We start from the raw sequence: 22,564 nt of genomic DNA, 5'->3' as shown, positions 1-22,564 counted from the left end.
GGGCTCTCCTGCTCTCACACACCAGCCTCACTCCCCACTCTGCCACATGGCACTGCACACTTGGGATCTGCTGAACGCTCCTTCTGTGAGAGGAGCATAAGGAGTGCTTGCAGGTTGCTCAGGGAAGAAATATCAAACCAGCTCAAACCCCAAGGCACTGGGAGTGCATGAACAGGCCCGTATGCTGTGCCAGTTGCACCTTCCTGGGTGTTGCTGAAATAGTAGCAACTCCATGGAATCATCCAGTCTGCAGTGCTCCAAAGTGTTACACCGGGTACTCCTGTAACCTGCTTTACACACGCCACAGAAACTGGTTCCCAGTTTTAAACCCTTCAGTTTTAACTGCAGTTACTTCATCATGTCTGTGAAACCCAGTGTTGAGCACATATACACCTATGTATTGAACCCCTCCAGAAAATCAAGTTTCTTATTGCCTTGTTCCAGGAAAATGGGCTCCTTATTTCCTTATAATACGAAGTCGGCTCCTTGTACAAGAAAGTACTTCACACTTTAAAAAAGCTTTTCCTGTGATCTCATTACTGTGCACACTGTGTTATGTGTTAATGGAAACCTCATCAATTACCGGCTGTTCAGCTACATCCTGTGCGATGCAGTGTCACCCTATGGAGCTTATATGGAATTATGGACAAAAGGCCTATTCTCTTCCACATAAGCACAAACCCAAATTAATTTTGAGTCAGACTTGGCAGCATTTCAAATTTCTGCTGCCCATGTAGTTAAAAAGAATGACACTAATGAATAAAATTATTTTATAAGAGCACTGACTTACATCCTAAAAATGTTGACTCATTTCGGCACCCATTCCGTGGCTCATTTTGCACATGGAAGTCTCCTTTGTGTGAAGCCTTGCTTCCTCTCCTAGTCCTGACTTCAGCCTGGCGTTTGATCTCACCCAGTGCCCACTAGGTCATGTGTACAAGTTTTTCCATTTATTCCAGCACTTGATCTATTCGCCCCAGTGTAGTTGATTATATGAAAAAAAAAAAAAAAAAAAAAAAAAAAAGAAAAGGCACAAAATTGTTGGCTTGACAGTATGAAAAAAAATTCATTGTTGTGCCTGGCTGTTTGACTACATTTTCTCTGCATTGTACTTCTTTCCTGGGGGAATTTCTCACATAGCTAATTGCCTGAAGTCAGCACTTGCTCTGAACTGTCCCATCTGCTCTGCTGCTTGATGCTAACCTGGGCAGGAGAGAATACCTTGGATAAGGCTGTAAGTGGCAGTGAGACAGAACTGAGTCAGGCATTTACTTGTCACCAGTATTTTAACTGAATTCCACCAACAGCTGGAAGTGCTCAGCTTTTCTAAAATCTCTGCTGACAGCACACTGCATGAGTGACTCAAAAATAAAGGTAAGCAGCTTTACTGAACATAGGAAGAGGCTAATCAGGGAATTTTCCTATTGATTCAAATGGCAGCAGAATTAGACTGATTCTCCAGCTGAATTTTAAATGCTTGGTATTAAATGTTTTGAAATGCAGGACTACTATTTTTGCATGGTTAACCCACACATCAGATATTTTCACCTATTCACATGAACCACTCATTGAAAATTAGTCCTCTAATAACCTGTATCCTCACACAATGCGAAATCAGAGCCAGCCACAGGGAAGAACTATCAAGTGCTTTTAGAAAGCTATTAGGATGAAGGAAACTCTTGAGTAAGTTTCCTTTAAAGCCTTGCATATTATGAATAAATCACACTGCTCTGTATTATGTGAATATTTCAATTTCTTGGGTAACCTAAGGAATCTGTGCATGGAAATATTAAGGGAGCAGCGTATTCTGGCAGATGATTCCAGCTGCTGTCATGGAAGTTGCCAGTGCACAGGACAGATTTCCCAGCTTTGGTCATGAGTGTTGGTCTATGGGACTGCTGTCAAAACAACCTAAATACTGAGACTAAGTATTGGAGCGTTTTGCAAAAGGAGGACTGGGCTTCACCTGGAGCCAGTTCACCCACTGTAATGTCATCTTAATGGATTATTTTCTGCACCAATCCCAAAAGACCAAAACAAGCCTTTGCTTTCCTATAAAAATACAGGCCTTGTTAAACACAGATTACTGACTTTAAATCCCCCAGTGCTGCAGCAGGAGTTTAACTAGCACAGTTTCCAAAGATTTATGATTATTCAGCAATTTTTGCCTTTTTTCCCTGAAAAGCTAGATGCTATAATCTCAGAATCCAAGTTATGGTAAACACCCAGATTGATTTTGAGGTTTCCAAAGAAATCCTTGCCTATTTTCCCAACTAAGAAAACATATTTTTTTCTTTCCTTTTCATTTGCAATTCAATTTTTGAATGAGTTTTCAACAGTTTTGTACAGCAGAGAGAACACTTTTTATGGCAGCCAAATGCATTAAGAGTATTTCATATTTGGCATCTTTCTAAAGCTATATCAGTGTAATAATCCTCTGTTTCTTGTTTCTAAATATGTGAAAAGAAAGTCCACTCTTAAAGCACAGTGCAGTTTTTAATTGTTATTTTAAGTCTGAGAGTCCATTTTAAGTCAAAGAATCAAGGTTCTCAAAACCACAATCTGTAAATGTAACTCTTGCTTTGTCTTTGCTCTTTGCAATAACTTTTGAATGATTGTGACTACATGTGAGAGAGGCAGCAGTCACAGAGATAATGAGCTTCCTACAAGTGTGATAAAAGCAGTCAAGCAGATCAGAGTGATTCTCTGCGTGGCACCTGTAAGTGCCAGAGCCGCAGGACAAACTTGCATGTGCTCACACTGCTCAGACACCAGAGAACCCATATGGGGGAGACACTCGGAAATGCTCAAGATAAGACAGAAGCTGCGAGCAAAGTGCAAAGCATACAGCCTGCAAAAAAACCTCCATTAGCTCCAGGATTCCTTCAAAGAGTGCTCCTCCTCTTTACACTGAGTTTACTATCAATGTCTGGAATGGACATCAGACTGAGTCCCTAATTTGTAAATTGCAACAAAAGCTTTATTTCCTGTAGCATTAACAGACTTCATATCATAGGGAAAGCTCATTTATAGTTACTAAAACGAAGGCTCCTTCTCCTTATAAGATCACATCTAAAAGAACAATCATAATAAAAATTAAAATGTTCAAGAGTCAATCTGTATATGTGGATCCTTCCATTATACCTGAATCCTGAATCCTGTCTTGGGAGTGAATCATTATGATGCTGCTTTTTTTCTGGATGCTTTTTTGGAATTGTGGTCACTTCCAAACCTTTTTCCCTGAGTAGCCTGCCCCTCCTGCTGAGTACCACTTTGCAAGCTCAAGCACAAATACCTCTACCCAAGTAGGTAAAGAAGGTTCACTGCACAGCCCACACACCTTGGGGAGGGGAATGCAATCAGAATGCATGAATAAGTGCCAGGCTCAGAGCTTTGCCTGAAGCACTTTGCAAGACTCATCATACTCATTTGTTCTCTTCCCCCTCTGCTGATCAGGAGAACCCTTTGTCTTCCAGGCACAGAAGGTTGGAAAAAGAGCTTAGGTCAGGGGAAAACAAAATATTTTTGTTACTTGATGCCAAAAAGTGTTTACTAGGCAATGAAGGAAACCTTAACCAGCTAGGCTGAGCATGCTTTTAACTGGTCTTTCCCAAAGGATAAAAGCAAGCAACTTGTCACGACAGAAACAGAATTTCAGACAATTTAAAAACGGCCATAATGAGTTGCTTTCAGGCTAATGTCTTATATATAATCAAATACTTTGAAATCAAATTAAATTCTTGCCAGTCCTGATGCTTTTTAAAATAAAGCATATCCATATCCCCAGAAGAAATCTCAGCAAGAAAGAACAATCTGTGCGTTTCTGTCCACAAAGGAGTGCAACAGACACTGTGATAGCATAGTTATCACGTTGCTGTAGAAACCCCAGCAGAGTATGCTTTAACTTTGTGAGTGATTAAAATACAAACTGTAATGCTGCAAGAAAGAATTAACTACAGATGAGCAGAACTAAGATGAACACAGGCAATCCCAACCACTAGGGTACCTGCTTTCCTTAGCATTGAAGCTCTTTTGTTCTTATAAACAAAAGTTTAAACTGGTAAAGTTGCATTCTGCACCTTTTCAACAGTTTGGAGGCTGCTAAAAGAAGGGCACTGTTCACTGGCTATATGCAGTATTCTGGATGGAAAGCAGAAAGCACCCTCTTTATTTTAGACTTTTGTCTCAACAAAAGATAATGGAAATACTGATGTGCTCACTCAGGAACCAGATTAACACTTGCCAACAAAACAAATTAGAGAGGAAAAAGGATCTTATGGAGAGGTGAATCAATAGACTCACATTACAAATTGCCAAATAAAGGGTATGTGCTCCATGAGGCAGAATTGGACCTCAAGAATGAACGGCATAGATTAAAACCAGCAGTAAATAAAATATAGTAACTAACCCAAACTAACAACTGAACAATATGAGACAAAGAAGTAGAAATAACTGACAGCCATCCCGGTGGGACAAGGAACTCAGAGATGATCAGGTCATGCAGTGCTCGCTAGGAAATACGCAGATTACTATTCAGAGCACACGGGACTGGGATAATGCTAAACCCTCGAAGACGTTCACGGCGTTTGTTTCCAGCCCCTTTGTTCCTCGCTAACACGTCTGGGGATCTCTCCATCCCTGTGCCGCCCCAGACGGCCCTGAGGGCTCGTTTTGTCCTTCTCGCCCCGAAGGTGCGCGCCCCATGCCAGGCTCTGCTCCGGCTCCTTCTGCTTTTTGCAGAGCCCCAATGCGAGATGCGGAGCTGCGGCGGGACCGCCGGCGAGGGCGAGGGATGGTACGGGGGCGGTAGCTCCGAGGCTGGTGGGGGAGCGGGAGGGAGCCCCGGGGCCGGGCTGTAAACCCCTCCGGGGCTGCCCGAGGGGCCGTGCCCGCGGCCGGGCGGCCGCTCCGCTCCGCTCCGCTCCCCGCCGCGCTGGGCAGGCTGCGGCAGGTAGGGAGCCGGCACCGCCGGGGCTGTGCCTCTCCGCGCCCCGCTCGCCCTGCCCCCGCGGGCCGGGCAGCCGGGGGCGGGAGGCAGGGGTGTGCGGCGAGGGGGATTAGCGGGACGCCGCGGCCCCGCCTTCCCCCCTCGCATCCCGGGCGCGATGAGAGGGGGAGATGGACCCGAGCCGGCGGGACTGGCACCATGACATTCGCCGGCTTCGTGGTGGCGCTGGTGATAGGGGCGATCCCCGGAGCCCGCGGGCCAGGGCAGGTCTCCGCCAGCCTCCCGGCCGCCCGCCCCCCGCAGCCCCCCGCCGGCTGCCCCGCCGGGGCCTTCCCCGCGGTCCAGCGCCCCTGGGCACCGGCGGCGCCCGCTCTGCCTCGCCGGGGGGCGGCGGGCCGGCCGCCGCGGGGCCGCCGCAGCTCCTGCGCCCTGCCCGGCGGTGGAGCACGGCCCGGCTGCGACCCCGGGGCCGGCCGGGGCCCGGCGGAGCGCGGCCGCGCTGACTGCGAGCGAGGTGAGCGGGGAGGGGGGGAGCCCGGGGCGCGGGTGGCGGCGGAGAGGAGGAGAGCGCGGGGCTGCGGGACGCGGGGGCAGACGGACACTGAGAGCCTTGGCCGGGCGGCGGCGTTCTCCCATCCCGTACCCGGTTCCCTGTCGCTGGAGGGAACGGGGAACGAGGGGACGGACACCGTCTGCCTAAGTGACAGCCAAAGCTGTTCGCAGAGGAGAGTTAAACGCGTGCATCAGAGGATGCAGCGTAAAGACGAAGGTCCCGGCTGGCTTTATTCTGCCGCTATTCTAGTACTGGGTAGGTGAACCGCGTTTCAAAGCTATGCCGTAAGCGTTCAGGAGGCTCAGTTTGCCAGGGCTGGCTGGTATCCCTTTTTTGTAACCGGGTTCACTTGTCCGGGAAGCACTTGGTCTACAGAAGTGAAGTGGCAGAAAGAGAAATAGAAGGATGCCTGGCTCCAAAACAAACTGTTTACACAATGTGACTTTCTATTTTCCCCTCACGTCTTGGGATAATGCGGTTCGCAAGTTAGTGCTGGTGCTCAGCAACATCCATGAGCTGAGCCCAGAGACCTGTGCTCCCCTCACACATTCCAGACTAACTCTGCTGACTTCAGTGGAAGTTTTCAGAGTAAAAGGACTAAACAGCAATTTCAGCATTGAGCTCTTGATCAGCTTTGCATTTCATCGGTGTTAGCATTAAATATATTGATGTACAGTCTGGTTTTGAATTACTGCATCTTTTCTCCTGCATTGCTCTGGTATTATCTCCTACCTAAATAAGAATGGTGTCCTATCTATAGCTATACTAAGCATCATCAAGCGTAATTGTTGAAATGAAAATTAAAATTTCTGCTTCGCTGTCCTTCCTTTTACATCTTTTGTAACAGCACAAAGTCAGCAAGGAAGCTGATCATTAATATTACTATTTTGTTTGTTGTGAAATCTGACTTTGGGTTGTGAGGGTTTTTTTAAAATTAGTTTACTTTCAGATGACTGAAAAGGATTGTTATTCTTCCCTTCCCACAGTAGCCATAGAAGGTGTATGGAAAAAAAAAAAAAAGCTAATTTGAACAACATGATAATTATACATATTGCTATAAAATACCACATGAAGAGGATATGGAGGCACCAATGTCCCTATTGATCATTTACACATTAAAAAAATGTGGCTTCCAAAGCTGTGTTCCAAGTCAAATGTACTCCTTCAAGAAGACAGAACGATGTTATGCAGTACAGATGTTTCCCTGGAAAGAATACCAGGCAGCATGGAGGACAAAAAAGATACCTGGATACAGATGAAAAAAACCCCAAAAGACTTCATGGCCTTTAACTGATCTCACTTTCAGAAAGGGTACCACAGTTGCTTCTCTAATTTAGCCCAGTGTATTAATAGGTTTTTTTAGAATTTTTCAGTCTGGTTCCCAAAAAACTTTATGAGAACTTGGTCTAATATAATAGTGAAGAGCATGGCAGTTCATTCCTAAGAACCCAATCTTGCACATAGTAAAATAAGTTTCAGAATCCCTTGCAAGTTCAGCACAAAGGGGATTTAAGCAAAAAAAACACCCAAAAATTCTGAATGATTTGGGTTTAGCTTGTGTTTCTCCAGTCTTTTCAGAAGGCTGCTTTGTTCCCCCAGAAAAAGGAAATCCAGGTTGGCCCTGGATTTCCCCCTAAGGGGGAAGACACAGCTACCGAACAACAGCCAATACTCTGTAATGGACAGATCAGCTATTCCTGTTGGACTGGGTGGTAAACTCTAGTGGCATCATCAGGGCCAATGTCTGTCCAAAAGCCTCCATGGGGGCAATAGGAAAGAATTACAGAGTTTGTGAGATGGCTGAAGGTGAAACATGGACACAAATCAAGCCATTTGCCCAGAAATAAAAATTACTGTAACATTCTCCCTGAAATACGTTCCTTTCTTACAAGAAGCAAAATGGCAGTGAGGCAATGTCACGATGTGGTTACTGCTAGAGAGGGACAGACCGCTGAGAGAGAAACTCACTGCACCTGGGCCTGGGCTAAAGAAGCCCATACTCAGTGTCAGGCACCTGCCATAACTAAATACAATACCATATTCAAAGGCTCACCTATAAATCTCTGGGTTTTTCTTGCTTAAATATTATGACTTATCTGCAAAGTTAACTGGCTAAACTTTGTGCATGTGTATATATTAAACTGTTTTATTTAAATAGTAACAATGAAAGTTTTTTTAAAAAGTGCCTTTGCAATTATACAGTACAGTACCAGTCTAAAATCAGTTTTACAGTTTAAAATAATAGGTTTTGGTGTTTCATTTCCTTCCTTCAAAAAGGTCTGGGTAACATTACTTATTCATGCCTTGAAAGTAAGTAAACCAAATACAAATACATATAAATTATCAATGATTAGCCAAGGGCATCACAGAGGGCAATAAATGAATATGAGCATACTCTACACAGAGCCAGTATAAGTCCACCAGAATTTAGTATTTTGGTTGCTGCTAATAACATTACCTGTGGTGTACTCAGGCTCCAAGAACAAGGCCTAACACAGTACCTGGGAGCAGCTCCTGCCACACAATGTTTGTGTGGCACATAGTTACATTTTTTTGCACATGTTGTTCATGCTGTGTTGTTACACATTAGTTTAAGACACTAATTACTTTAAGACAAGTGTCTTTGTCAGAAGTCAGTGGCAGAACTGGAAATAAAGTACTCGAAATAAATGTCCAGGAACTTTAGAACCTTTCCATTAAAATTGCTTTTATCACACTAATGTCAGTCAAATAAAGCTTCACTAAACTGTTGTGAGAGAAGAATCAAGCCTCAGGCTCATAAAACACTAGATTATTCTCTCTCCCTGCCTGTTATACTGTAGCCCAAGCAGTTTGTGGAATGACTTTTGAAATTTTTTTTTTTTTAATAGGTTACGAACTGAAACATAAATGTCTATATTTTCCTTCCAAGAAGCAGCTCTTCTGGAACTATTCTCACCAGTGCTGCACAGTGTGAGAACCCTCATTTTCTCCGGCTCTGTCCACATAAGACAACTGCAGTCCTTCAGAGCCCGTTACATTGCTCAGTTTCAGTTTAGTTTCTCAGAGCCTTAAACCACTGACTGCTGACATGATGGATCTCAGTGCTGCAGAGGAACCAACACAGCACATTACAAACTGAGCATATACAATATTTATGAAAGTTCTAATATAAGGATCCTTGAGTATGCAATACTGCTTCCGGTCCTCAAGATTGTTCTTAAAAAGTAGTTCTGCTGGAGGCACCCTTTTTTCAAGGTTAAAATGCATGGGGAAAATAATTGTAACTTTAGACTAAGAGCAGTGCTCAGCGAAGCGATAGCAGCATTCATTGATCACAGTGAGCACCATGCATAATTTTGCTGAAGTGAAAAGGATTCATTTCTTTGATTTCAGTCAGGTCTGATCATGGAAGGGAAGTTTCCACTGATTTGAACCAATGTTAGGTTTTACCTGTGCTACATGTAGCTTTTTACAAGTACCTTATACAAACCATGGAATTAGTTTCATTCTGGAATTGGGATAGTCCCTTTTGTATGTATTGTGGGTCATCCCTGTGTATTCTAAATACTACAAGTTACAGTGTGGTCCCATGGGATATAGAGCATCATGTATCAATGGAAAACCCTCACACTTGATGTCAATTTGGACTGACCTAATTGATTCCAAGACATCAGAGATGAATTGTCAGTGCAGGGCCTTTCTGTAGCACAATCCCACATTGGAACACCTCGGACGTTAGGGCAGAAATAAAAATACTTGCTGTTTTTACAGATTTCCAAAATTGAAATGACTTCTTTTGCTTTGCTTTAAATCTGCCATTTCAGAGCACACTGCACCAGGCTGAAAGGCACAGGCAATTTCTACTTCTGATTCCTATTTTCCCAGCCTGCATTTACAGCCAAATTGCAAACCTTTGGACAGGTGTTAGCCAAGGAACTATGGCACACCTTAAGCCAACACCGTAAATGCCACTGTTGCAGTGCTAACACTTACAGCAGAAGTGGAAGTGATTCCCATTCTATTTGCAGTTCAGCCACACAGTAACTAAGCTCGTTCCCAGTGAAATGTAAAAAATAAAACAGGGTTTGAAGTCACCCAGCATCTCTGCACATGAGAATGTATGGGAAAAGAGGCCAAGCACAACAGTGCAATTCCTTTGAAGCTATTCTGCTTTTTGGAGTTAATTAAAAGTTGGCTGGGTGGTTTTCCTCTCCCTGTTTTCCCGAGTGTCTCATCTTCAGCCTATATGGCAGGTGTTGTGGAGCAAGTCTCAGCAGCACCCACTGGATACCCTTACTTCCTTGCATTTGCAAGTATAACTTAATCTCCTTTCAACAGTGATAGCAGATAGGAAAGACTCTGACTTGGGCAGATACCAGTACAACTAAAATTACCAGACTGTATGTAAACAACAGGAATTGACTCTCAGTAACCTCAGCTAGAACACAATTACAGTAAATGCATACATACTTTCTGAGTGTTTATAAATGAAGGTTTCTGTCAAGACAGCAGATTGTATTTTTTATAAAGGGCTGAATTAAGTCTGTCCTAGGACCACAGTATGTATTTAGAGCTGTCTCATAGGCCTGCTTTGTGTCCTGTGCCTGTTTTTTAAACTATTGTGGAGTAAGTTCACCTCTCCTCACCCTCTCTCTTCCTGACCAGTGCTGAGGAGGGCAGAGCCATGGCAGGGTCCTGGTGCTGCTGTTCCCTGTTGTTGAGCTGTGTGTTGAGGGAGGGTAGGTTTGATAAGCACTTTAAGCAGAGGTCTGACATCATACTGTACTGGTGGAGAGCAGAAAGAGTAGATACTACTGCATTAGCCTTACTCCCAACAGATTTAGTTTACTTCAGCAACTAAAAGAGCTGAAAAATTGTAACTTAAAAATTTGAGATGCTACTATACATTTGACTCCAGAAACCTAGAGCCTCCAGTGCATGCACTTAAGCCAGACATGTTTCCTAAGAGGGAATGCAGAGTTGTTGTACTCCAGGGGCAGCACAGAGAAAGCCTCTGAGACACGTGCTGGGGTGCTTGAGGTTTTACAGTGGATACTTACTGCTGTATCCTTTCAGTCATGCTAAATATTAAATTTCTTGCTGCCTATGAAGTGAAAAAGTGTTTCCTGGTAATTTTGCAATGCAAACACTGACTATCTTGCAATTAAAATATTAACACAGAAACAGATAGTTGGTAATACAGCATAAACACACACAATGGCAGATCATCCTGTTATCCTGCAATTCCCTAGGATCAATTTACACAGGAAACACAGAGCTGTGTTTCATAATGAAGAGAGAGCTTTATATACTGGAAAGAAAAACTAAGCTACTTGTAATAAAAGTCTTGATGTTGAAGTTCTGTTTTATGAAATGCCACTACTGTTAACTAATGTATCTCTTGATCTGGGAATATAACTACCAGGTGTCTGAATACCACAACATTTTGAGTAAACAACAGAGAAATAATTTTCTCATTAGTGCTCTTTGATTTGTTTGCTACATAATTATGACTTGGTCATATGACAGAGGTTGATACATACTTCAAAGTGCATGTACCATATATTTGGTTACCTCTATTAAATGGCAGGTTTAATATTACCTATATGTAAAAATAGGCTTTCTTTTTATTTATTTTTAGATTAACTTATCAGGTGAAAATCAAGAATATTTAAAATTGGTTACAAAATTACCTTTAACAATCCTCTTGTGTGTTTTGCTGTGTGTACATGACTAAGTTCTTCCACCACTGTCATTAGGAAATCTCTAAATCTGTAAATACAGAAAGAAGAGTGAGCCAAATTCTGCCATGGAGACCTTATAAAATAGTTTTATTCTTCAAGTACTCCCTTATTCAAATATTTGAATAGAAACATTGTGTAATGTGTACTCAGGAAGCACTGTATTGATTTCAGTAGGTGTCATGCAGCACTGTAAGCAATCATGCACTAAAATAAACTTATTTTTGGAGATGACATCTTCAAACTTGCTTTCTGGTATGTCAGGAATCACTTTGCTATGAGTGGAGTTGACGTTTCAAGTGAAAATAATAGTCTATGCTAAAGTCTGAAGAGCAGAATTCCAGACTGTCTGTGACACATTCAGAAAAACACAAAGAGAAAAATCGTAAAGACAGATAAATGATGTGCAACATGTCTACATTATAGTTATATTTGACTCAGTAATGATCCTCTCTCAGGAATGATAGCTCACTCTGTAACATGAGTTGAATAAATGTCGTTTGTAATTTACTGAACAGTAAGTTACTGCTGAGAAAGTAAATAGGAGACAGAAAGGAACATGCCAGGCCAAACATGAGGTTAATTAGTTCCTCAAGTTATTTGGTAGTTGTTTGGCTTTGTGGTTTTATGAAATATACTGAACTAAACCCAGGACAAGCTGAGAAGAGAAAGTGGATAATAATAATAATAATAATAATAATAATAATAAATAATATAATATAATATAATATAATATAATATAATATAATATAATATAATATAATATAATATAATATAATATAATAATATACTACAATAATAATTATTATTATTATTGCTATTATTATTAATATTAATATTTACACAAAGATGAACACAGACACAATGAAATGCAGGCACAAACACTGACTATCCTCCTCTCTTTGCTAAACTCCTGCAAACTGGATGATTATGCATCTTCTAAGTAGATCACAGAACAGAGGCAGATGGACTAACTGGGATTTCAGGCAATACGAATTCATACAGCTGGGCTGTGTTTGATAATTTAACAGAAATATTTCTTGTTGAATTACTGCTATCATGATTCTTTCCTGTTTATCTGTACTTATCCCTATGACCAGCTTTTCCCCACCTTTGCCAGGAGTACTTCAACAGTAGATGCATCTGACATCTCAAGCAAAACTACTGCAATAGTTTTTAAAAAAATGCAGTCTGCTAATTTTAGTGGATTTCTGTGCTCTGTAGCTCTCAAGAAGCACTTTTTTTTTTCCTCCCCACTTCTTCTAGACAATTCCTTATGGTTTTTAGCTTGCATTGTCTGAGAATTTGGTAAAGATCTCTCATAAATTAACAGAACTACATGCAGTGTTTTTCTGTCTGAGAAAAGTATGAACAAATGCATTTTTTGGCTAAAATAAACAGCTGTCATCTACAACATGCATAATGTAACTTGGGTCAGAGCAGAAGTTATGCAGTCCATGTGGTTATTTTCTGATTCCCTTAAGGTCAATGGAATTTTGTGAAAGATGAAAGTATAGCATATTTTATGCAAAAATACACACATACACACACACAGATACATATATATGTTTTGCTCATTTGAGTAGAGGAAATTACATTTCAATAATTATGTGCCTATAAATACTTTCTCTTTGTTAGATCTTTAACTAAGTGGTAGCACCAGAAGGATCAGAAATATGATGCAGTTTCAGTACGAGGAGCAAAATGCTTTCCTCGTGTAAAAATAGGGTTGTCTCAATTTGTGTATCACTGTTTGAGAATGTTAGGTGTGCCAGAATGTTTTCTTGGAAACAGCTCAGCATCCATGAAACAAGAACTCAGGGAAAGTGAGGTTCAGAGTCTTTTGTGTGGGATGCATTAACCGAGCAATAAAGTATCTTGGAAGTATAATTGTTTTATTTTTAATTTTTGGTAACTAGGGTCAGTGAGACTCCGGGGAGGCAAGAATGAATTTGAAGGTACAGTGGAGGTTTATTTGAATGGAATCTGGGGAACAATCTGCGGGAGCCATTGGGACAATAATGACGCGACAGTTGTATGTCGACAGCTTGCACTTGGGTAAGTTTTAGTTTGAGTAAAAACCAGTCAACTCATTTTCATGATGTTTCAGTATAAAGAACAATCTACTTTGTAAATACTGAGGGCTTTTCATGTTTGATAATTGCTTTTTCTGTTTGAAAGTGTTTGAATGCTGTTCTTCCTAGAATACTTTACTTACTTCAGCCGCATTACGCTTCAAAGAGGAAATCAGTATTTCCTCAGAAAGCTGAAGATAGGATCTGGACAGGAGCAGACCATGGCAAATGCTTTGTTTTCAAAGTGACATGTGTGAACAGGTCAACAAGCTTGCCCAAGGCAAACACAAACTGCTCTACTGGACATCTGGGAGATATCCACAAGGACAGAATTATGTGGTCTGATCTCACGTATCTAAGTGTCAAGGTTATTGAATCTACAACATTGTAAATGTGGCCAGGATTAGACTCTACATGGGCTCCTAATCACAGGAAAATTCTTAATTTTAAGGGACAAGGGGTTATCCTAGTAATGGCAGCACTTAGAGCTATAGCGATACTGGACAGGTTGAAAGTCCCTGCACTGTCCTCACTGATCACCAATTCCCACTGCTGCAAGAATCAACAGCATCCTTTAGCATAATTTGGCTGCCTTTATTGCCTAACATTTCTTTCACTCACATACCAAAGAAGTATGCTACAAGCAGTAAACGGCTTTTATAGCAGACTTGCACTGTGACATTCCTAACGATTATTTCACTTTTTAAGACTAGCCAGAACTAAATCTAAGCTGGTTGATAACGTTCAGTGCTAATCTGGACACACCATGCCAACTTATAAAAATATGAGGATTAGATGAGATAAAAGTTCAGCCATCTGGAGGCTGTGATTTTGCTTATGACTTCAGCTGTCTACGTGCAGTGGCTCCTTCCCTCATTGTCATGTAAGTCTTCTCTGCTTTCCATACCCTGAACATTTCAGCAGAACGAGGCTGCTGTTAGCAAAAGTAGTTCAGCGATACGGGTGAATGGTTTCGTCTTTTCAACAGAAATGGCTCAAAGCTGAACCCAGGCCAAAAAAGCCCCAGGCAAACAGTAGCTGAAAGTCTAAGCTATCTTGAATGTTTGGCAGCAATTTGGATCTCCGTGCCACCAGGTGAACTCATAAGTTATTACTGGTACTTTTCAGGTGCTCCATCTATCTGTTTCTTGGATATCACCATATTTGGGCTTTGTTTTAAATTCATTGTGCTTCACAAGGAAGAGAAGATAACTATATGAGGAGGAAAGAAATCTGTTTATAAAATGTTCTGAGTGGATGGGAATGGCTGAATAGAGAAAAATGGATGGGGGCCTGATCTAGTGCAGTGTGAGGTGGTTGCACTGCCCCATCATCACAGCCACAATACATGGCATTTATGGGCAAAGCATGGTATGTCTTGGAGTAAAGGACAGAATGAGGGAGAGAGATCTGGTGGCATTACCCCTCCTGCAATTGTAATTGCAGTGGGCTGGTACTGTAGATTCACCTATGGACTGTGGTCTCTGTGTTGATTTTCGCAGTTAAGAACTGGGAGAGCAGGAATGTAGCAGACTCTGCAGCAAAACAGTCATTGTACTAAAATATCCCACAACAAAATGGTGAGAACTGGGTCACATCTGTTACTTTTCTTTGTGCAGAAAACAATGCTGAACTGTATGAAAATGTGATGAATTTACACTACTGAAGAAAGCCCTTTCTTTTCTACTCCAAGGCTCATATATGAGAAAATGTTTCCACTTCCCTTCCTCCCACTCTGATGCCCTATCCTGATTATTTTTACAGGGAAAAGGGTACAGCAAAACACATACCCTTTTCTGGATTTGGCCTTATTCCTGTTTTTTGGAGTGAAGTGCGTTGTCGTGGCGATGAAGAAAATATACTATTATGTGAAAAAGACACCTGGAAAGATGGGACATGTCCTCAAAAAATGGCAGCTGCTGTCACATGTAGCTCCACCCTGGGTAAAAAAAGCATATGGTTTTCTCAAGTCCTTATTTTATTTAAGCAGAAGTTGTAATAATTACTAGTTATTAAATTAGAAAAAGTGTTAAGATTTCTTGGAACAGATTATACAGATTGAATCTGCATCATTAACTCCTTCAAACACCTCAAGCAGCACCTAGCTTAACAATTTTTTACCTTTCCATAATCAACAAGAAATTGTTTCTTTCAGATGTAGGTTGTGAGAAAGAGTAAAGTAGCAAGAATCTATAGCTGTAAAATGAAAATTGTTTGCCCACTTTTTTTTTAAATGTCAAAATTATATTATTAGGAAAAGAAATACCATTAATGTTTTTAAGGTATTTGATATGTTTTAAATCAATATGCTAACTAAATGGGCAGGCATGCCATCAGATTTAAGCTAGGGCTGCCTCGAGAAGGGCTGGGCTGGCAGTGCTGGGGAGCTGGCAATGCTGATCTATGCAGCTGAAACCAAAACGTGGCTGCAGCCAGTTCTGTGCTGTGCTTCTCCTACTTACATGTTTATCCAAAGATGGTGGGTGCATTTTTGTCTTAAAGCTGTATTAATAATGAGCAGTATTTTGATAAATGGCTTTTAAAAGAACATTTTAGTCTTAGAAAACTATTTAATGCAGGGAAGGGAGAATCTTTTCAAACTAGGAGACAAATTAAAGAATGAAAGCAAGAAAGCTTTGGCTAAAGAAGCTGAAAACTATAAATGTTTTTACATTTTGCAGATTCTATCGCAACTAGCCTTTTAAAATATTTACACAGACACATCTCCCCCATATTTCATATCAGTGTCACACTAATATGAAATTGGAGAAATTCCCTCAGTATTGTTGTTTTGGTTTTTTTTATAATTAAGAATTATATTAAATAGTAGCATTAATTGGTTGGAAAGCTAGATAAAAAATAACTCAAATTTAAATAATTCAGATATTAGATATGCTGAAACTTTAAAATAACCTTTTATTTTTTATGTTCACATTACCGCAATGTGGCTTTAAACTGTTTCAAATATTATAGATTTATTCAGCAGTGATGCTTTCAAGACAGTTTCTTGGTACACCAGAAGAGAACTACTGATTTTAAAAGACTGGAAAAAAGAAGGAAACAATATTTGCACAATTCAAGTCAAAGAGATTTCACTGCTCTGACAGGATTTTCTAATGGAATGAGAAAACCCAAGGATGAATTTGTATTTCTGTGTCCATTTTTGCTCTTACTTGTAGAAAGGTAGCTCTACTGACTGATTCAGTGTTTGGCCTTGCAGCACTGTCTTTGAATGCTATGACTTTTAGATAATTCAAGATCAATATGGTTACTCATATGCCTAGGATTTTTCAGCTAGTGAGAATGGAGCATAAGGGAACTCACATTCAGGTTTTCCATCTAAGTAGAAAAAAGAAAACTTGGTTCTTGAGTGATGTCAGAGAAACCATTAAGCCATCTGCCTCTTTTTTTCCTATCAGAATAATCTTTTAGGATGTGAATGACCTGCTCTATATCCTGTGTTTGCTCCCAGGGCCTGTCTTCACTCCGATCCGGCTGGCTGGTGGGAGCAATGCCCACGAAGGAAGGGTGGAAGTCTACCACGGTGGCCAGTGGGGCACAGTCTGTGATGACCAGTGGGATGATGCAGATGCTGAAGTTGTCTGTCGGCAGCTTGGCCTTGGGTTTGTTTTTCTATGTTTGTTATTCCAGCAGCAAAGCAGGAGAGTTATCAGACCCACAGCTGAAGCTAGAAGTATCGCTATTGTCAAAAAAATGCTCCTTTAAAATCATACTGACACTTTGGAGCAGTAACTAAGTTTATTTATAGAAGATTCAGGTACAGTGACATTACTTTCAGTTCCCTGGAACCAGTTTTCAGTGTCATTTGATAGGGCCAATTTTGTCTGTTTGACTGGACAGATAAAGAATGTCTCAGAATAAATGTTGACTTTATAGTGAAAACTCACTACAATTCCTGTAAAGTGTCAATCAAAACCTGTAGATGAAGAAAATAAATTTTTTGACTGTTCAAATCCTTACAATCCATTTTACTGTGGAGTCTGACAGCCTTCTGGCTTTGGCACAAGGACTGTGCTTTGTCAGGAAGGATATGTTTTTTGGCATGCTTGTGAGGATCTCTCTAGATCTGTTTAAATCACGAGTCTCTGAAGACTGTCAGTTTGCATATACTGAGCTAGAGATCTGTTTGTTTGAAGTTTTGACAGTTAAGCTTGTCAGTGATCCTGTCTGAACTAAGCATGGTCCGAAATACAGCTACAGCAGCAGAACAGGATTTTCTTGCTTCACTTTCTTAACAGCCAGGGGGGATTTTGATACCCCACAGAAGATAAGTATTGGTATTTGCAGAAAAATGCTGCAGAGGTGGGAGACTAAGAGGAAAACTGCTGGACCAGAGAGAAAGGAGATTAGGACAATTAGGATGGAAGGCCAGAGGGGTTGAAGAGGGAAAGAACTAGGAGCAAGAAGCAGAGAAGATGCTGGGCTGTATCCCATGCAGGAGAAGGGGATTATGTCTGAGACAGACTGGATGAGAACTAAGGTAAATGCAGAGGAGACTGGAACAGAACTCTCCTGTTCAAGCCTGCTGGGACTATAATGAATTGAAAGAAGTGGTATTGAAGGTAAAAAGTTCTGTGGCATTAATGGGTGGTCCCCAGACTGTACTTGTTTGGTAACAGAGGCCTTGGGCTGCCCCGCTACCCAAATTAGCTCAGAAGGATGAGAACTGTGGACTAATTAAAAATACTGTATATCTCCTGCTGAGCCAACATAGGAACTAACATGTTTCTATGACATCAGATTACTTTTTCCCTGTTTATTTTATGTTGTATTTCCATATTCCTGCACATTTTCAATTGGCAATACCTAATGGAAAGTCTATCTTCTTGCAGGCTTTTCCTGCTTTTGAATTGGGCTGCTGTTAATAGATTTGGGGAGTTACTAAGCTCTGCTTTGCATGTCTGTATACTAATGACAAGTTTAATGCTCTTAGCCTGCCTCCTTACTGATGACACTAAAACTTTTTATTACTTATATTTAATTATTGAAACTGCTGTTCTGTGATGCTTCTAATTTGATTCGTTTTTCTGAGTAAATAAATTGTATTAAGATGGTGCTAAACCTGCTAAGACTTTTTGAAATATGTCTAGAGATTTACAAGTAAGCAAGATGTTACAACAAACATGCTAATTAATATGAAGTGAAATCTTACCAACAGTGGCAGTAGACCAGTTCTGAAGTACTAAAAATAATCTAAATTTGCATACTGTTAATCCATCTGGAAACATGCCAGAAACTGTTAAAGTAAAGCTGCTCAGTAAATAGCTTCCCACACCTCTTCAACTTTTCTGTAGCACTCCAATAAAACTCCAGAATATGAATCTACTATTAACAGGTGGAAAATAATAACTTCTTTTATTATTCGGTTTCCTAAATAATTTTTGCTTGACAAATTCTCCTGGTTATAATGATGGGATATGTTGTCTCTGCCTAACTCCAGAGAGTCTTACTGGAATATGATATAAATTGTAAAAGCATTCAGAGCAGTCCATCATTATCACTTTGATTTCAGTCAGCTGCTTAATGAATAAAGATATTTTCCTTAATATTTTCTATACATTTCTGCCAGCATTTTTATCAGATACACTGGAAAAACAAGATGCTTTTTTAGTTAAACTAATGCTTTAGACAGGTATATCCTTACAGTCCAAAATTTAGATATTTCAATCTTGCCATTTCAAGCCAGAGTGAATATAGGAACAGAGAAAACATTGTGTGGAAAGAAACCAAATGATGGCAAAAATTCATATATGAAAGACATGGTATTTTAAATATAATTAGGAAAATCCTCACAGATGATAAAGGATTAAACACTGCATAATTTCTGTAATTCTAAAACAATGGAGTGTTTTCAATCAGCATATTTTTTTGTGCTCAAAATCCTTCCTGCTGATGGAGAATATACCCCATATAAAGCTAGTCACTGGTCTGCTTCTTGTTCTTATTTCTATTGCTGATGGATGATATGACACTTTTCAAGTCACTTAAGATCTCTTTGCTGTGGTTTTCACATGACTAAATGGGAAACAATCACATTTATCTGCCTCATCTGTGTATTCGATTAATGTGCTTTGAGGACAACAGGTGAAAATCACTTTAGAAATATATACTGGATTATTTTTACTATATATAGATATTAAATGAATAATAAAATTAGAATCCTCATAGCCAAGGTGTCCATCTGTAGTCTCTCCTAGGAAAGTCAAAAGTCAAAGGCACAGGAAAGGCAAATGTCCAGCTTCCTCCTGACTGGGTGTTCCTTGCATTTCCACAGGGGTGTTGCCAAGGCGTGGAGCCAGGCTTACTTTGGAGAAGGCTCTGGCCCCGTGCTGCTGGATGAGGTGCGGTGCACGGGAAATGAACTCTCGATAGAACAGTGCCCAAAAAGCTCCTGGCGAGAACACAACTGCGGCCACAAAGAAGATGCTGGAGTTTCCTGCACACCTCTCACAGGTACCTCAGTCATCCATCATCACACAGAAAAAATGGGACAAAGGCAGAGTTCACACAGAGTTCTGGAAAAAGAACTTTTAAAGTTTGCAGAGGCACAAAAGCCGGAGCGGATGCAGTGAAGGCAATGTTTCTGGTTCTGCTAGAGAACAGTAATGAGATGTAAGGAACACTGATCTTGTTTCTGTTTTCCCCTGTCACCTGCACAGATGGCGCACTGCGGCTCACAGGCGGGAAGGGCGGTCACCAGGGCCGCCTGGAGGTCTATCACACAGGCCAGTGGGGCACAGTCTGTGACGATGGCTGGACAGAGCTCAACACGCAGGTGGTTTGCTGGCAGCTGGGATTTAAGTAAGATTACAGATACTGGATATCTGACTCTATGACTTGACCATCATGACAAATGGTTATATGAACCCTACATGAATCCTATTTTAAGAATCTGCTTTTTTAAATTAGCTGAGTGCTTCATAGAAACTACCAAGTTAAAATACATTAAAGCCTGCTTCCCTCAGTCTCACAGAGGTATTTAAGTCTTAGTTTAGATAGAATAACCTTCAACAAATGTGATTTAGCAGCCTTTATTAATTGAGCTCCTTCCAATCCTCTCTTTTGATTCTTCTAAATCTTTGCTTGTTGTACAGTCATTATTAATCACAGACATTTTCAAGGTCTAAGTCTTTCTGCACTACCTCAGAGAATCCCACAGCCTGGCCCTGGAACAGTTACGTATTGAAAAGCATTTTAGAAAAAACCCATTAGTTGCATGCATTCACTCTTCCCTACTTCTCCTACTGACCTGTGGCTACAAAGATACACTCTCAGTAGGTGACTGTTAAACTGTAACAGCTGACATTCAGAAAAGGATTTTGTCTCAGACTGTGATATTTAAATGTCTATAGAATACTAAGAAAATGCTTAAAGCCTCAGAGTCATAGAGCCAGCCATATGCTTGGTTGAAGAGAAGCCTTAATCAAAGGTATTACATTCTTAAGTTTGTATTAATGTAACAGTAATTCCTTAAAAAAACCCCATTACTGAAGAGGCAGCATATGGTGCTCTCACTGAATTTAATGCTAACTGAACCTGCTTACTGAGAATACTTGAGAAACCTGTTTCTTCAGGAATATTACTCTCCTTTCTCATGCTCAAGCATCATGTGAACTCTGATCACTGTGGACCAAAGCTACCTGTGTGTTGTGCAGGTATGGGAAAAGCGCAGGTATGGAAAAAGAGAGCTACTCAGAGGGGAGCTCCGGGCCCATCTGGCTGGATGATGTGATCTGCTCCGGGAAGGAGACCAGCCTTCTGCAGTGCTCCCGGAGGGAGTGGGGGAAGCACGACTGCAGCCATGAGGAGGATGTCAGACTCATCTGCCACCCAGAAAACGACAGCCAGAGGCGTTCACTTGGTAAGGAAGCTCTTTGCTAAACTCACAGTATGAGTATTGCTGAAGATACAGATCCAACCAAAGTACAGGATACTTAAGGATTCTCAAAACCCTAGTGTTTGTCAGATGGGTGCAAGGAAAGAACAGGAAGGGGAAAAACCTTACTTTTCTCCTGAAGATCACAGGAAGTAATCGAGTTTTGTTTAGAACGTAAGCATCCAGAACATTAAAGCTCAAGCCAGATTTGCAAGGTAACAAAGTCAGATTCCAGGAATGCCGTTCTCTCAGTCTCCACCCGATTTGGGACCTATTCAGCACTTAATGATGGTGTACCTGATTTTACTTGGCACTTCTCAACCTCCAAGTTGTGCTTGGTATCCAATTCTGGAGACATACCTGAGCACTGAGGAATACAAATCAACAGTACATCCTCCTATGGCTTTGCATTCAGACAATCCAAAACAAGGGATATGGAGAGGATGGGAAGTTCAGAGATAGCAAAAAGGAAGGGTGAGAAGCATGAAATTTTTTCTGTATTACTATTGCCTATCATTTATATTGTGTCTGGGTGAATGGGCCCCACTTGCTGACCATGACAGAATGATACTCCACAGCCAGATAAAAGAGTCCGTTCCAATGCCAAAAGCTACAAACTTGTATGAAAATAAAGAGAATAAAAATACTGATAAGAAATTATAGAAAAATACCAATTACACAGTGAAATTGTAGAACCAAATATAAACAAACAAATTCCAAATATTCCTAAATACACATGTAGATAATTAAACCATAATTCTGGCTATGAGATATGCACAGTAGAAACTACAGGGGAACAATGGGTTGCACAGAAATTCTGAAAAAGTTTCATTTTTACAATTTGCTACACAAAGTATGTAGCTTGTCAGTATGTAGCCCTTTAGAAAACTGCTGCCAAGGCCATTTAGCATACCCAAGAATATTTCAGTTGAACTTGAAATTGGTATTATATGCCTGTTTCCTGGAAATCACAGACTGAAGGTTTATCCCACAAACTACAACATGGATTTAGTGCACAATGTTGCTACTTGTTCTAATAACATTCAGCACTTCCACATGTACTTTTTGAGTCTCTCCCTCTTTACAGGCTTATTCTATATAGCCCTCTCACCATCCAATGAATGTTTTATGTTGCAGTACATATATCAAATCCTATTTGTTAGAAAGAATTTTCTCAAACCAAAAATAACAGGAATTCAAACCATGACTGCTGTCTTTACAGATGCAAACCATCTGTGCCACTTTGCTCAAATTCCTATAAAATATCTCTGCTGAAGGAGCCTGGTTCAGTTAAATACATCCATATGGTAACATTCTCACATCCTCCCTACCAGAATGCAATATTAATTTTGTGCTCATAAATATATA

At 40.7% G+C, this 22,564-nt stretch overlaps 2 protein-coding genes across 4 annotated transcripts in view; one reads left to right on the top strand and one right to left on the bottom strand.

Moving 5' to 3' along the window:
* Positions 1-22,564, bottom strand: part of METTL14 (methyltransferase 14, N6-adenosine-methyltransferase subunit) — a 61,369-nt gene that overhangs the window by 20,293 nt on the left and 18,512 nt on the right. Inside the window, exons 3-4 of one of the 3 annotated variants that reach the window (XM_056489955.1) lie at positions 15,090-15,238; positions 11,177-11,255 (exon numbers count right to left, since the gene is read on the bottom strand). The exons of 1 other annotated variant lie outside the window; for it this stretch is intronic. The gene's annotated coding sequence lies outside the window, so the exon portion shown is untranslated. The remainder of the gene's footprint in view (positions 1-11,176; positions 11,256-15,089; positions 15,239-22,564) is intronic. One more of the 3 variants, XM_056489957.1, reaches the window with a different exon arrangement.
* The window catches only part of PRSS12 (serine protease 12), a 32,943-nt gene continuing 15,462 nt past the window's right edge, over positions 5,084-22,564 (top strand). Inside the window, exons 1-7 of the mRNA XM_056489954.1 lie at positions 5,084-5,462; positions 13,144-13,282; positions 15,064-15,242; positions 16,772-16,922; positions 19,595-19,773; positions 19,980-20,121; positions 20,976-21,181. Coding sequence (XP_056345929.1) covers positions 5,147-5,462; positions 13,144-13,282; positions 15,064-15,242; positions 16,772-16,922; positions 19,595-19,773; positions 19,980-20,121; positions 20,976-21,181 — 1,312 coding nt within the window. The 5' untranslated portion in view covers positions 5,084-5,146. The remainder of the gene's footprint in view (positions 5,463-13,143; positions 13,283-15,063; positions 15,243-16,771; positions 16,923-19,594; positions 19,774-19,979; positions 20,122-20,975; positions 21,182-22,564) is intronic.

The sequence above is a fragment of the Oenanthe melanoleuca genome, chromosome 4 (genome assembly GCF_029582105.1).
Source record: "Oenanthe melanoleuca isolate GR-GAL-2019-014 chromosome 4, OMel1.0, whole genome shotgun sequence".
Lineage (NCBI taxonomy): Eukaryota > Metazoa > Chordata > Aves > Passeriformes > Muscicapidae > Oenanthe > Oenanthe melanoleuca.
This window is presented reverse-complemented; position numbering and strand designations above follow the sequence as displayed.